Source organism: Anguilla rostrata, chromosome 5 (assembly GCF_018555375.3).
Source record: "Anguilla rostrata isolate EN2019 chromosome 5, ASM1855537v3, whole genome shotgun sequence".
Classification (NCBI taxonomy): Eukaryota; Metazoa; Chordata; class Actinopteri; order Anguilliformes; family Anguillidae; genus Anguilla; species Anguilla rostrata.
Window position 1 is genome coordinate 53616661 of NC_057937.1, and position 15970 is coordinate 53632630.

The 15970-nt window shown below is 43.7% G+C and overlaps 1 protein-coding gene across 1 annotated transcript; it reads left to right on the plus strand.

The window, feature by feature from the left end:
* The first annotated feature begins 459 nt into the window (after nucleotides 1–459).
* gpt2 (glutamic pyruvate transaminase (alanine aminotransferase) 2) lies at nucleotides 460–14643 on the plus strand. Its single transcript, XM_064337204.1, has 11 exons — nucleotides 460–1077; nucleotides 3284–3373; nucleotides 4994–5102; nucleotides 6359–6492; nucleotides 6854–7097; nucleotides 8095–8174; nucleotides 8888–9024; nucleotides 9722–9896; nucleotides 10035–10190; nucleotides 11705–11817; nucleotides 12558–14643. Exons 1-11 carry the CDS (start codon nucleotides 760–762, stop codon nucleotides 12667–12669), a joined length of 1668 nt encoding a protein of 555 aa, XP_064193274.1. The 5' UTR covers nucleotides 460–759; the 3' UTR covers nucleotides 12670–14643.
* Nucleotides 14644–15970: the final 1327 nt, after the last annotated feature.

Here is a 15970-nt window from a genome sequence, read left to right on the forward strand (position 1 = left end):
ATTTGTCCCACAACAACGCACAAATCATGTAAAATTGGGGAACGGTTACAATTTCCCACCTGACGCCATTGAAGAAATCCGCTTGTCTGTTTTCTAAGGAGCCCCCGAAATCCCGAGAATGTACATTTTCAACTTGTTCGTACAATATCTTATCTTTACCACCCATACAGAGATTTTCATTGACTTCCATTGAAAACAGTACAGCCTGTGATCCTCACGACGTTACGCGTTTTAGAGCAAAGATTGTTGTCTCCCCCTGGGAGAGGGTCTCTGCACCCACCCATGCACTCACCCTCTCTAACTGTCAATGTGGTTATTGTAGTTTTTACACAGCTCAGTTTCTCACTGTGTCGCTGATTTGAGGAGTAATAAACTACAACGCCCAGCACCAGCGGCAGGTTAAATTTACTTTCCGGCGGGCCGTGTGTCCTTTGGCTGCTATAAATACTGGAGTTCAAATTACGTGTCCTACTCCTACTGCTGTGGGTGGTTAGTCAATACGGTTGTTTCCTTGGCAAGACCGGTAAACGATGATAGTGTCTTTCAGTAGGCTATGCATATACCGTAGCCATTTTCTTTAACGTTTGGTACTTTGAATAATTCTGATAAACTAGTGTAGACTTATTTAGCGAGAACAAGCTAAATTAACACTGAGTGTCTGAAGGTGCAATGTTAGATTGATGATCAAGCGGTATTTGTATAGCCACGTTTGATCCATTTTTTCTTATCGTGCAGTTGGCCTACACCAACGTGTCTAAAATGCATCGATTTCAGTATTTAGCGAATCGGTACTTTGCTGCTGGCGTCTTAAAGTGGACTCCTTCTCAATTCACCTTAAAATCTTTGAAAGTGCCATGCTGTGTGCAGGCCAGACATATAACGGAAGGATCCATTGAAAAATCAAGATTACAGCGGTTTAGTACGGCTGAGGCCACGGTGAATGCGAGAGAAAATGGAAAAGTGAGAGAAAAGATCCTTACGATGGAGACACTGAACCCGCACGTGAAAGCTGTGGAATATGCAGTGAGAGGACCTATCGTCATCAAAGCTGGTAAAATCGAACAAGAGTTACAGCAGGTGAGCGGTTCCTGATTTTATTATGTATTCGGTCAATTCTCGCAGATGCATTTTAGTCGCGCGTGTACAGAGGGTTACATCCTGCTCCATGCTGCCCGTTGCAGCAGAATGTAACCCTCTGTACGCCCTCTGCTGACATTTTTACACGACATATAGTATACCTGCAGCATGCATACATTCTCGCGTTTCAAATGTTTGGTTCAGTGTTGCTGCTATGTGGTGGCAATGGCATAACATTGACAAAACGTTCCACTACCACTGTGAGAACATTTTTTATTAGCTGGGTAAATGCTGGAAAATCCTGTCCTTGAACATCGGCCACAATGGATGCTACTTCACTCATTCATTTGTTTTGCTTGCTCGGATGAACAGTAGTCGTAGTGCACCACGGATATCGTATTCGCGCCCAATACCCGTGATAGAAGTTTCAATTGAGGAAGTGCAGAGTGCGTGCAAAGCAAGGTCTTTAAAATGCTTCTTTTTTTTTTGCAATGTCAGCAAAGACACATTAGTTGTTTAATTCTAATGTACAGTGTCGTGCATTTATTTATTTAATCAAATAACAAAGTACTTCATTTTACAGTAGCATGCACGTAATGAAACACGTTTTGCATTCAACTCGTCCCTTAAAAATATCCTGTACGCAGGTGGTTTTAAAAGCAGGGTCCTAAAAAGTGGGTGTGACACTTCCACCCAATCCGAAAGCAGGAATGCGGCGCCCCTTGCTGAGACCTATTCACACTGCAAAGCATCCAGTGTGGGCACCCTGCACGTGGTAACGGAGCATTTCTGTTATCTAATAGTTCATGTGCAGAATTAATAGCCGGTTTCACACTTGGAACAGGGAACATTGCCGTATTAACTGTTCAGAGAGTCTATAGGGGCTACTCATGTTCACCCAGTCATTGTGATCAAATAAAGCAAAAAAAAAAACGTAGTCATTGTTCTGATGGGTGCCCAGAGAAGTTAACGCTGTGACCCGGAATGATTTTTGCAGAAATGCATGCACTTCACCATCGGTGCTGAATTCCTAAAAGACAGACTTTGTAAATAAAGGTCTATGGTGCAGGCTTTTCAGTGAGCTGTGTTTATTCTCAGCAGCTGCAATAACAGTATAGTGACTAGTTAGCATGTATTGAGAGCCCTTCATAAAGGGTTTCGTATTTCACTTAAGTAAGCAATACTGCTGGGAACGGGTCATATGTTGTCTTTGTGCAAATACTTTCTTTTCTGCAGTCTACCGGTGTCCTGAATGAATTTGACACCGTCCTTGACCCTTCTGTTGTTTCATGGGAACATGGTATGGTCTGAAATGTCAGAACTGGGTTTTGTGGAACATTGTACTGCTATAGCCTAATTGTTTCTTTGATGGTACAACACGTTATCAGGTGTAATTACAGGCATAATGGCACACTGAATTTGTATTTTGTGACACCTTGATTGTAGCATGGTTCAGCTTGTACCTCTGTACATGTTATATTAAATTTTTTTTTAAAAGTCATCAAAGAGAGAATCTGGAATTGCCTTGTTGTGCTGTTGGAAAGCATGCCTTAACATTTACAGTCACTTGGAAAAATCACTGAACTTTCCAAAATTGCCTCGACTTGACTTACTTCACTTTGTTTAGTTTATTTCAAAGGGACAGTGTGTAATATTTTGCATGAATTCAGAGAATGAACTTTTAAGCATTGCATCAGTTTACTGTAAGTTAGTTACATGTCAGTCTCATGGCAGGTAACAGACACTTATTCTTGTCATTTTTAATCATTTCAAAACTGGAGTGCTGCTTCTCATCCTGTGAATCTGAGTGTTTACTTATGGTGCAACTTTCCCCAGAACCATTTTAAAGTTGGCCCATCTGATATTATTTTGCTCTAGTCTAAACTTGTTCTGTTCCTCGTTTGATTCTGCTGTTGTCAGGAATCATTTCATGTGTTTTTTTTCATCTTCTCTCCTCTCCCTTTGCATTCTTCTGAGTCTCATAGTGCATTTGCTTTGTAATTTGCACATGCATTGCATACTGGTGATCAGTTGCTTCTAGGCAGCTGTTCATGGGGGACAGTGTTTTATAAGTACATTTCTGCACCATGATGAAGGTACAATAGCAATGCTCCACTCTGGATTCAAACCTGTAACCTCCTGGTGACAGGCCCGCTTGCCTAACCAGGACATTACACTAATGCAGAGGGTTTTTGTTGGCTTTCAGGGGGAAAAGAAGCCATTCACTGAGGTCATCAGGGCCAACATTGGGGACGCCCATGCTATGGGGCAGCAACCAATCACATTTCTGCGACAGGTAAGGGCTTTGTTTGCATAGAAAGGCATTGCAACGCCTGACAGGCTATTGACACTCTCTCATGCCCCATGATAAGTTGGTTCATATTCACACTTCCAGGGTACAGTTTCATGACTGCATCATGCATCCACACTCCACGAAATGAAAGGTAACTGCAATAATAAGTCTCTTCTTTAGCAGACTAGATGGTCCAGTTATATTTAGCATTGAAAAATGCTACCAACTACATTACAACTGCCTGGGCCTCTCTTACATTTGACTAGATTGAATGCTTGTATTTTCCTTCTGCCGATAATAAGGCTGACCTTTTTTCATATAACTGTGCCCATCACCACTGGTTTCCAGGCAACAGAAAAGACTGACATAACATTGGAAAGCCATTGTTTTTTGCCTGCATTGGAATAGGAATAAAGTTGTTAACAAAGCCGGTGGCAAGTTGCTGTCTCTTAATTCCACCAGTATTGAATTTTTTTTTGAACCCACCTTGTTCTGTGGTTACCCGTGAAGTGAACGGCCCTTTGCGGTGCCTTATTTTAAGAATGAAAGCAGATGTCTCGGGTGGGTTTCTTGGAAGTTGTTGTGAACGGGATACCTGTTGTGACAGGACAATGCTGTTGATCGCCCTTGTCCCCATGGAGCCCTGGATGGGGGGGGGGGGGGCAGCAGCCTGCCTATTATTGGCTGGACAAAGGCCTGTGGGCATGCTTTGTCCTGTCCTGGCTCTGAGTCCAGAATGTCACCGGCGTCACTGAAAGGTGGCGGGAACAGACTGGAAAGATGACATTGCACCCAGTGTGAACATTGTTGCGATGGTCATATGATTCGCCCACCCGCCCCGTAGCTGTTTGGGTTAATGGCAGTCAGTGCTTTGTCACAGTCTTTCCCTCAAGGTGATCAGCCCTGGGCCCTCAATGTCTTCTTTACATTTAATTTTATTATTGGTAATTTGTTTAGCTAATGCCCTTCCCTGAGTTCACGCAGTTCATGCTTCTGTGATGCATACAGTTGAATACATGCTGAAGTAATTAGAGTAACTTGCTGAAAGGTGCAACAGCAGTGCCCCTACTTGAGATTTAAACCTGCAATCACTGGATACAACTTCAGTTCCATGATCATTACGCTGCTGTCCTAAACCCATGGAGTTTACTGAGGAATGTGTGTTGCATGTTGAAACAAATTGAATTTTTTCCCCCTGGGGGTTGTAATGCATACCATCCTGTCGCTCTACCTCCAAGTCTTTCTTCTGAGTAAGAGAGCCTAAACCTATAGCAGTGCACTGTGGGTATATGGCGGGAGTCTCTGACTGGTTAGTTGCACAGTTGACCGGGTTTCTTGGGTCTAAATCAGCTGCTTATTTTAAGGTGAAAGGGGGTGTACTACGAAGGAACTGTAGTCTGCTTCGTATTACGGAAAACCCAGGATTAAAGCTTACGTTAGCTTGCTAACCCTGTAATCTTGCTTCATAGTACACCCCCCACTCCAGGAAGTCTTTGCGGTTCCTCATGGTCATGCTTGGCCACCCCTGGTATGAGGCAAAACCTGAACTACGTGCCCTAATCATGACGTAATCCACTGTGTGTTAACATCCTAATGTCTTGCTGTCCCTCGCCCCTGTTTCAGGTGGTGGCTCTCTGCACATGCCCAGAATTGCTGGACAGCCCAGCGTTCCCTGAAGATGCTAAACTACGAGCACGACGCATACTCCAAGGCTGTGGAGGAAAAAGCATAGGTTTGTGTGTGTGTGCTCACAGGGTTTTCCCTGCCATGAATAGGGTCTTTGGTGTCATGGGTTAAGTTGGCTAGCCACGCCCCCAGTCTGCAATCCTCATCATTTTTATTCACCCAAGAAAATATCGAGTCATATCGAATATCATATATTTATTTTTTATTTATATATAGATTTTGTGATATCAGTTTTAGGCCATATCTCCCAGGACTAGTCTGATGTCATCCCACTGATTAACACTGCAATCTAGCTTTTGGATAGAGTACTGTACATGACCTGCTGCATAATTTTGAGTCATTTGGGTTTTATATGTGGCTGTGAAGTGGAAAATCTAATCTTTCTTGTGATATTATTTCTACTACAAATTTTCTGGGAGATATGCTCATTTAAATAACTGTCACCAAACTGTGGTTTTGAGAAAAGGGCTGCGCAGTTCAACTGTTCGTGTCTGATTTGACAAAATTATGTTTCCGTACAAACAAGTCCTTGTGACCGCGATAAAGCGATAAATATTTAAATGCTGGCATTGTTCATTAAAGAACACAATGGGATTTTGTCCGCAAGTGTCCCTGCACGTGATAGTCCCGCCAACAGATCCGTTTCTCTCTTTCTCTCTCTCTCTCTCTCTCTCTCTCTTTCTCTCTCTCTGCTTCTCTGTGATTACAAGAGGGCTGCATTATGGCAGCAAATAGATAACGTTCTAACTGTAGGTCTAATGGTTTGTTTACCCATTTTTCCCGCTTTGGCACCTGCCAAAGATTTCTTTATACAGGTGTGTGTGTGTGCATGTTGGCGGAGTGTTGTGTGCACTAAATGTGCCCTCCTGTATATTTGTTGTAAGGATCAGCAGCAGACAGAATCAAACTTTCACATCTCTGCCTGTCACCACAAGTTGTGAAATGGTGTTTGCCTGCCGATTTAATGACTAGACGCCAAGGTCGGTGCCTGTCCGGACCTGCGGTCTTAGGCCGGAGTTACACAGGAAGTGGAGAGTTTGCTCAGTGGAACCGAAGCCTGCCAGTAAAATGTGCTACATATAGCGCGTACTTCCCGCCTGTCCACGGGTGTGTGTGTCAGCTGTAATCCGCTAGCATGAGCGCCCAAGGGCAGTGAGCCCCGCTACGCGGACTCTCTGCGTCCGGTGCATTTCCGGCCGTGAGCTGAAGCGTTAGCTGCAGCTGAACAGGCAAGGCAAGGCCGTTCGCTCGGTGCTGCCAAAGGCGAGCGCTTGTTTCTGACCCCCTCTCTGATGGACGCAGGGTCGTACAGCGCCAGCCAGGGAGTGGAGTGCATCCGGAAGGATGTGGCCGAATACGTGGCGCGGAGGGACCAGGGCGTGCCCACCAGCTGGGACAATGTTTTCCTCACCACCGGGGCCAGCGACGGCATCATGGTACGCCCAGTAATACCTTATCCTTTGACCAAGGATTCAAACCTTCAACCTAATCAACAGTTACAAAATGTCACGATTCTGCCATTTTTTTCAAAGGGTCCTATGCTTTATGAGGAGTTATATTTTATGTGTGGATATAGATGGTGTAAAATGTAATGTCCATTTAAAGAATGTGTTTACAATAGTTTTGACAACTACAATATTTCACAAACCTTATTTTTTATTTTTATTTTCTGACAAAGGCGCACCCTCTAAAGGTTCTTGAAAGTGGCTGGTTTGAATGATGAACATCCAGTACTGTAAGCTCTGTATGTGAAATTGTATGAGTGCTAATCCGATACGACTTTTTCTGAAACCGCAGAGCATTTTGAAGCTGCTGGTGTCGGGGGCGGGGCCGACGCGCACCGGGGTGATGATCCCCATCCCGCAGTACCCCCTGTATTCGGCAGCCATCGCCGAGCTGGGGGCCGTGCAGGTCAACTACTACCTGGACGAAAGCAACTGCTGGGCGCTGGACATGGTGGAGCTGCACAAAGCCTACCGCGCGGCCAAACAGTACTGCAATCCCAGAGTGCTTTGCATCATCAACCCGGGGAACCCGACAGGTGTGTGTCTGTTCTAGCTGGATGGAGATGCAGGCTCAGACTCCATTTTCAAAATGGTTTTCTGTCCTCGTTCTATTATTTTTACGTTCTTATTTAGATTGCACAATTCTACCTCAATCCGGATTAAACTTTAATATGAATTAAAAGCTAAATTCACCTCGCTGTATTTTCTTGCTTAAGTTTATTGTGGTGGTAATTTAACCAAGTGTAGCTTCATTCGTTTTCCTGGGGTTTTTCTGCTATACACAGCAAAACTAGTGTTTCGATTTGGCAGTATAATGCACTTCCTATCGATCATTCCGCCTGCATCTCATTATGGTCATTGATGATCAATGGAGCCTGGGATGGGGAAAACGGAAATGGCTGGGTACTCTGTCTTTAAGATGGAAGCTTTGTATCGGCATGCTGAACTGCTTGATTGACAGATGGACCGCCATATGTAAAGATAATTTTCAAATGGCGAGATACTGTTACATGTGCTTTCCATTTTAAACAGGAGCAGGAACAACGGCATTTAAATGGCAGCATTTAGACGGGAAAAACATAGCCTTAACTCAGGAGCACTGTACGGTGAAGCAGGGTGACACATAACACTTGGGTATTCATATAATTTACGATTAGTTTAAATGTTTGTTTCAACACTTCTGAGTGAATTTTACTTTCAGGAGTAGACCAGTGGATCATGTTATTTTATTTCTTTTAATCAGTTGGCTCGATCTCCCCATGTTGATATGCCCCAGTCCAGTCCTCATCTTCACAAATAGAGCTTGAAGCTCCAAGACCTTCTCCAGTGAACTCTTCCATGTGAAAGTTGAAACTCGCGGTCGGTCAGCTGCTAAGGACCAAAGGGATCCCGTATCTCACTTTCTGTCTGGTCATGCTTTCTTCCACAGATGGATTTTCTGCTTAAAGTTACAGGCCACTGCTGTTTACAGTGTGGATGTTGGTCTCTCTCTCCTTGTCCTTTTTAAAATATGAAAACCCTGTACCCCACCAGGTCAGGTTCAGAGCAGGAAGTGCATTGAGGATGTCCTGCACTTCGCCTACGAGGAGAAGCTATTTGTGCTGTCTGATGAGGTAATTATGCCTGGTTTTATCCCTTACTGGGGTGTTTTTCAGTAAAACTCAAGTTATGGCCTCACAGGAAGTGTTTTTTTTTTTTTGATGACCTGGATTGAGCCAGGATTTCTCCTTCACTTGCCAAGCACATCTGTGCTGCAGTGTTGCCTTTTTCCTTTCATAGATTGATTTCTGAACTCGCCAAACTGTTGAAGGAAAAACCCAAATGGTTGCATTTAATTGTGATTGAAAGTGAAGGGCAAATGTTGTTCCAGGCCTATATGTAGGATGCTAGAATTCTCATGTGTACCAGATGGTACCACATTAATCAATTGCTTATTTGGAAGCGGTTCTTATTCAGAGTGACTGTGGTCATTGTGGAGTGGCTCATTTAAGATTCATAACATAAGTGCCGCATTGGGGGGGGGGAAAAAAAAAACAAACATTGGTACACAATGGCCAATAACACACAATGAACAAGCAAATGCCTGAAAACAGTGCTAAAATGGAAGCCGTTAGTATTTTAAGTGTACACATGACTAACCCGTAGATCCACCATGTCTACAGCATGTCACACACGACATTAAATGTCATTTTAACCAGCCCAGAGCCCAAGATAATTGTGGGACCTTAACAGCTGAGCTTTTTAAGTAGCGTGAATGGTTATCGTTGTTATGGATTTTATGGACGGTTATTTTATGTATAATTATTAATGTTCCCCGATTCTGCAGGTTTATCAGGACAACATCTACTCTCCCGACTGCCAGTTCCATTCCTTCAAAAAGGTTCTGTACGAGCTGGGGCCCGAGTACTTCAACGGCGTGGAGCTCGTGTCCTTCCATTCTACCTCCAAAGGGTACACTGGAGAGTGAGTACCCTTTTCATAAATATTATTTACATTTTACTTTTTTATTTTTATTGAATGTGCCTTGAGCAACAGGCTTCTGCATAGAAGGATACATGGCTCTTGAGATTAAGACCAGAGACTCATGTCCTCTGATGGGGACGTCGGGTTGTTGGAGGTTAAAATGATGTCATGTTCATGGTGTCCAGTATTGGCAGGCGCACGTACTGAAATGGCCTTTGTATGCAGTGCTCAGTACTGAGTGTAAATCAGTAGTAGCTTCATCTGAACACTCCCGGTGTACTGGGACTAAACCGAAGATATGCTTGGCTGTGGCAAAAATGAGAGAGAGGAGGCGGCAGCGCGTGTTCTCAGAGGAGGTGTTATTGGAAGAGCTGGATTGTGCACTTGCATGTTGTTGTTTCCTGATGGGCCCAAGTGCCCTTGTGTATCCAGAGCTTGGTGTTGACGAGACAAAGATTTCCAGTGTTATCCTGCTTCTGTGCTGCTCCATTCAGCAGCGGTGGGCTTGCTCAAGTCCTGCGCAATATCAATGTCCTGGCACACCCCGCAGCTCCCCTCTAGAGAGAGAGAGAGAGAGAGAGAGAGCGAGAGAGAGAGCACGCCTGCGGATTAAGTGACCGCAGGCATCCAGTCAACAGGGCGTGTTACTGAGCCTCGCACCTGGCCCGGGCCCTGGCCGCTCTTGACCGTGTTCCAGGTGCGGGTTCAGAGGGGGCTACATGGAGGCCATCAATCTGGACCCGGATGTGCAGGCCCAGCTGGTCAAGCTGCTGTCTGTGCGCCTGTGCCCCCCCGTCTCCGGACAGGCCGCCATGGACGTCATCGCCAACCCTCCTCAGTCCGGCGAGCCCTCCTACCCACAGTTCCTTAAGGTTTGACACTGACTGACTTGGTACTTCGGTACTTTCTTCCTTTCTCGTATATCGCTAGCCTCAACTGTACTAAGTACAATATAATCTCACAAGCTGTAAGAGATGTTGAAGGCACTCACCCCCCCGTGTCTCCCTCAGGAGAAGACCGCGGTCCTCAGCTCTCTGGCGGAGAAGGCTCGGCTGACGGAGCAGATCCTGAACACAGTGCCGGGGATCAAGTGTAACCCGGTGCAGGGAGCCATGTATGCCTTCCCCCGCATCTTCATACCGCCCAGAGCAGTGGAAGAGGCCAAGGTCTGTCAATCACACCGGCCCTGTGCTTTACCATACACCTGCGCCCATATGCGTGCACACAGTGTGCGTGTAGATGAAAACACCTTTTAACAAGGTCCCAGTGAGGGGTAGCTGGAATCCAGACGTCCAGAGGGAGAGACGATTCGACATAAACAGACTAGTTTAACCCCGATGTAGCTGAGGTTTTACCCAAATTGTAGCCTGGCTATGTCCTAGTCGGCTGGAAATTTTTCACTTTTCAACTAAATGTAGCCAGCTTTTTTTAACCCGAATGTCCAGACGCCGTTTCACTGACTTTTCAGCTCAAAAATGTTCACTGGGCTGTCCCTGTCCGAGTCGTATAAAAGCTTGTGTCGATGTGTGGATTATGCAAGTCTTGAGGAACAGGTCAGACTACATTCAGCTGGGGTTCCATCTTGTCTGTAAAAAAAAAAAAAAAACTTAACTACATAATTATACTTGTTAATTTTGTGGCTTCAGGCTCAATTTGTTCAGTAGGCTGGGGAGTCTTTGTGTGTCCGTTCTTTACATATTACATTACATTACAGGCATTTGGCAGACGCTCTTATCCAGAGCGACGTACAACAAAGTGTATAACCATAACCAGGAAAAAATATGACGAAAACCCCTAGAGAGAAGTACCGGTCCAAGTGCAGGGAACAACCGCATAGTTCAACTTGGACCCTGAAGGTTAAACTGATTAACACTAACAACGAGAACGGAAACAACGCAGTCTATGGAAAAAATACAAGCAGTAGTTAAGACAGTTAATGCACCCAAGTCACCTATGAAACAGCTGCCTAGTTACAACCCTAAGCTTAGTCATTTACAGGGGGGTAGGGAGGGATGGGGAGAGGTGCAGCCTGAAGAGGTGAGTCTTCAGTCGTCGTTTGAAATGGGTCAGTGTCTCAGCTGTTCTGACCTCCACAGGGAGGTCATTCCACCATTGTGGGGCCAGAACAGACAGGAGACATGTTCTGGAAGTGCAGGTGCGAAGAGGGGGAGGTGCTAGGTGTCCTGAGGTAGCAGAACAGAGGGATCTGGCTGGCATGTAGGGTTTGAATATCTTGTGGAGGTATGCTGGGGCTGATCCCTTGACTGCCTGGTATGCTAGGACCAATGTTTTAAATTTGATGCGAGCTATAACAGGCAGCCAGTGGAGGGTAGTGAGCAGGGGAGTGACGTGGGAGTGTCTGGGGAGGTTGAAGACCAGACGAGCCGCAGCATTCTGAATGAGTTGCAGGGGTCTGGTGGCAGTCCAGCCAGAAGAGAGTTGCAGTAGTCCAGGCGAGAGAGAACCGTTGCTTGGACCAGGAGCTGGGTTGAGTAGGTGGTAAGGGGCGGATTCTGCGGATGTTATACAGTTCTGCGCTGTTTTCTATCCCACTGAGACGAGTCGGTCTGCTGTCAGCTCAGTGAACCTATCACGTGCTAAACGGTAGTCCAGTGGTTGTCGGCTTCGTGCGGACTGACTTTGCCGTTGTTGTGATGATGTCACGTCGTCTCTCTGGCAGGCATTGGGAATGGCCCCAGACATGCTTTACTGCTTGCAGCTCCTGGAGGAAACCGGGATCTGTGTTGTCCCGGGCAGTGGGTTTGGGCAGAGGGAGGGAACCTACCATTTCAGGTGAGCCACAAATAACAGTCTGTCATTATTTCCTTACCTAGCCTGAGCTTATATTCAGAGCAACGTACAGTGCATGCAATTGGTTCATATGTACACCTTTGCAGATAGCTTACATTAACATAATTGTGTAAAACAAGGCTGTAATATTGTTGGAAATATTAAGATAGTCCACTGTAAAAAGAACTGTGGGGGTACTTGCAGGGAGCACCAGTAGGAAAGAGGTGTTTATGCATAAATACAGGGGTTTGCATGGTTATAGCTGGAGACCAGCTTGAGGTACAGCCCTCTGGTGGTCACCGCTGTGTCATAACAGTAAATTCACTCAACTCTTCTGCTCCTTCTGTCTGGGCCGGTTTCTGGGAGAGATACAAAAAGGATGCAAAGTGAATTTTTTATCAAGCGATTGGCTTAAAAATGAATAAAGTAAAATGTTCTGGAAACCACCAGGGCTAAATCTTATCAAGACCTGTGTCGGAGGTTTCCAAGGCCGAGACCAGTGAATAAAGTAGAACCTGTCCTCATCCTACATGCTTGTGAAGAACTTTGTTTGTTTTTCTTAAGTTAATTTGATCTATGCAGCATCTGTTATTTATTCTACATGGCACGGGCTGGTGGCATTACTATATTTACACTCCATGCAATAACTTTCTGCAGCACTTGGTTTTACTGACCCCCCCCACCCCACCCCCCTTGACAAAACCTCCCTGTGGTTTGTAAATATTAAGTGTGTCTTCCCCCAGAATGACTATTCTTCCATCAACTGAGAAGCTGAAATTGCTCCTGGAGAAGGTCCAGTCCTTCCATATCAAGTTTCTGGAGCATTACGGCGCACTGGAGGAGGCATCAGTATGAGAGCAGTTTGGACTCAGCAGAACCTGGAGACGCCCTGGAAGCAGACCTGGACTGGGTAGAGCTGGCTGTGTAGTCCCTGCCAGATAGTGTTCAACAGACTAACTGAAGAAAAAAAAAGTCCAAAGCTATTATTTTTACATTTTTCTCCTCCACGTACTCCGTAAACCTCGCCTAGTGGACAGCCGTCCCCGTTCTCTGACTGCGAGAACACCGCACGGGTTCAAGACATTTGTGCCTTTGCCACGCTCTGTCGTTTCAGAAAAACGGCAAATGGGGGAGGGGGGGGGGGGCGCGCAAGATATTACACAATGTTAACACTACAGGGCGAGCAAGCGTGCATGAAAAGACTTACAATTCAGATTATCAGATTGCCATTTCAGAACACTCCTGGATTTCTGTCCACGTTTTCCACCATTTTTATTCTTAAGCTGTCATGTTTTTTGTTTAAAGGATTTCCATTTTCCAAGTTGGGCCTCACTGAGCCACAACGATTCCTTTACCATTCCCCTACACCCAGGCAAGTGAAGCCTCAAACCATAGTGTTACATTTTGCACTTTTACAGTTTCTAATTAAAATAGCAGCACTCCAAAAAATTTTACATGAAACTTGAAAGCCTGGGTGTGTGAAGGTAATGGTAGGAAGACTATTCTAAATACTGTTTACACTGTTATAAGTAATATTTTTTTTCTTTTTTTTTTTAGTGTTTGACACTTTTGGTATTTTGTGGTGTTTTTTTAATAACTTTAATAATTGATGAGATGAAATTTCAATGGATTGCAATGAAGGGGTTATCAACTTTCCATCAGAACAGTGCCGAAAATGGAACCCCCGTTAGTGTTAACTCAGAGATAATGTGCAGTTGAAAGGTTTCCCTGAATTAGTTTGCATAAGCTGTCTACTGCCATGATCACTTCAACTCCGCAACACGTTAGAGAATTGGTTTTGAGACTAACTGTAATCCTAATTGCTTGGACGGCATGTTACATTTTATGCAGGTGCACCCTAACCAGTTACTGTGTTGTGCTGCTTTTGATCCAGTATACTTTGTTCCCACCTTGTTCCCACTTCTCATAACTCATGCAAATGTCAAAGGGAAATGAATCATCTGTTCTTTTAGCCTTTTAATTTAAATTTATCAAACCTTTCTTCATGTGGTACTGCATTTTTCTCAACATAAAATCAACTGTACACCCATTTAGAGGACACTGTCCTGAAGTTTTTGGTTTTCTATTCCATGTTTTTGAAGTGAAGCAAAGACCAAGACAGAAAGTACATTTTGTTTTCTAACCTGCAGAATTGTTATGAACAGACAGTATTAGTGGAATTAGAAAATAGTCTTCAACCCTTCATTGACTTTCTGAGATGTGGAAAGTTGTTTTTAAGTTTGTACTGAAGGCAATCGAGGAAGAATCTGCTTGTTCTGTCAGAATTCAGACAGCCCAAGTGAGCGGTCTTAAATAATGAAATGTAAAAATATATCAGAGATCCCTTAACAATCCCTCCTTGTTGGCTGCTTTTTAAAAATGGATCTTGCTGTAGATTTTCTGTTCTTATGAGGTGCCTTTTGTTACTGCAATATGGCCTTTATCAGGTGACTCTGGGGGTGTAAGTGTCCTAATGCATTCTGTATACAGTAAACACATTACATATTCTTTCTGTTACTCTGAAGTAAATATGCCACTTCTGAATGGTCAATTTTTTTTATTTCTCTTTTTTATATGGGAAACGATTATCATGCAACTTTGAAATTAACTTTTACATAGTAATATTTATTTAAAAATCCTGGTGAGGTTTTGGGATAAACATTTGAACATCATGCAGATTTACTCATTTAAACGTGTTCTGAATGTTTTTTTTTTTTTTTTTCCCCCAATAAAAAAGACTGTTAAATAGTTTGATTGACCTTTATGTTTCTGTATTTTTGTAGCTGTTAAATTGAAAATGAATTCTATTAAAACCTTATTTGTAGCAAATGATTGTGTATTTTATTGATTTTGTTTTATGCAGTATAATTTTTATTTTAATTATCTGAATTTTGCTCTATTTAGTCCTTGATGCTTCAGTTCTTGACTTGGAATGGAATACAAGTTCTCCAGTACTATAATTTTAATGTTTTAATGAGCACTCTTGGTGGGGTTTAAAATGATGGTTGTTATTTGGATAAAATAACCAGCCTTATTTGGTCTAATACATTGGTTCTCAACCTCAGTCCTGGGGGCCCGCTGTGTATGCTGGTTTTCATCCAAACCACAGTTGCAATCTCAGAATTTTAATAAGCTTTCTTAATTAGGTGTTTTTCAAGTTAAGAGGAATTATTTACCCTCTTAAGCCACATTGTCAGAAATTGCTATGCATAACATGAAGAATAAAATCCCATTGTGTTATTGTGTTGCTTTTTGAGTGATTGCAAACAATCACTTAAAAAGAGGTAACCTTTTTAACCGATCAAGTTAATGAGGGGAAATAATAGGCTCCTAATTAGGTTGCTGAACACGTGTTTAAGTGCTTTAAGTGCATAATATTTGTTATCTATCAAATGATTAGATTTAGTGGCCAGGTGTCCACTTTCTCCAATTAGGAACCTGTTGATTTGCCTCAGTCTTTTTGACTAATTAAAAAAAAAAAAAAAAAAAAATTACCTCTTTGTGCTATGTTGTAGACCAGTGGTGTCAAACCCGTTGCCATGGAGGGCCGTGTGTATGCAGGTTTTCATTCCAGCCTCAGATCTTGATTATATAATTAGTTAAATTATTTGCTGAATTAGGGATGCAGGTTTGTGCACAATGGTGACCCGACGTCTATGGTGACCCGCATTGTCTAAATAAAAATTTTCTTATATTCTGTGCTTCAATGTAGTTAAACGCATACGGCTGAATGAGTAATTGGACTCAATTAAGGCAGCATTAATTGGTTGGAATGAAAACCTGCATACACACGGCCCTCCATGGCAACGAGTTTGACACCACTGTTGTAGACGATTACACAATGTGAATATGGGACTTTTATTCTTTACGGCATGCATAGCTATTTCTGACACAAGGTGGCTTAAGTGGGCAAATAATCCCTCTGACATGAAAAGCACCTAATTAAGGAAAAATAATAGCTTGTTACAATTCCAGGATTGCAATTGTGGAACGAAAACCAGCATACACAGTGGGCCCCCAGGACTGAGGGTGAGAACCACTGGTCTAATGCAAGGGCCTGCAACCCTGACCCTGGAGAGCCACAATCTCTACTGGTTTTCATGGTTGCTCTGCACATAATTACTCTATTAAAGCAGGGGATTACCTCGTTAACTCA

Coding starts and splice junctions, on each gene's coding strand:
- gpt2 (XM_064337204.1), top strand. CDS start 760: ATGCATCGATTTCAGTATTTAGCGAATCGGTACTTTGCTGCTGGCGTC. Junction 3,374..4,993: donor CAATCACATTTCTGCGACAG/GTAAGGGCTTTG, acceptor CCCCTGTTTCAG/GTGGTGGCTCTCTGCACATG. Junction 8,175..8,887: donor TATTTGTGCTGTCTGATGAG/GTAATTATGCCT, acceptor CCGATTCTGCAG/GTTTATCAGGACAACATCTA.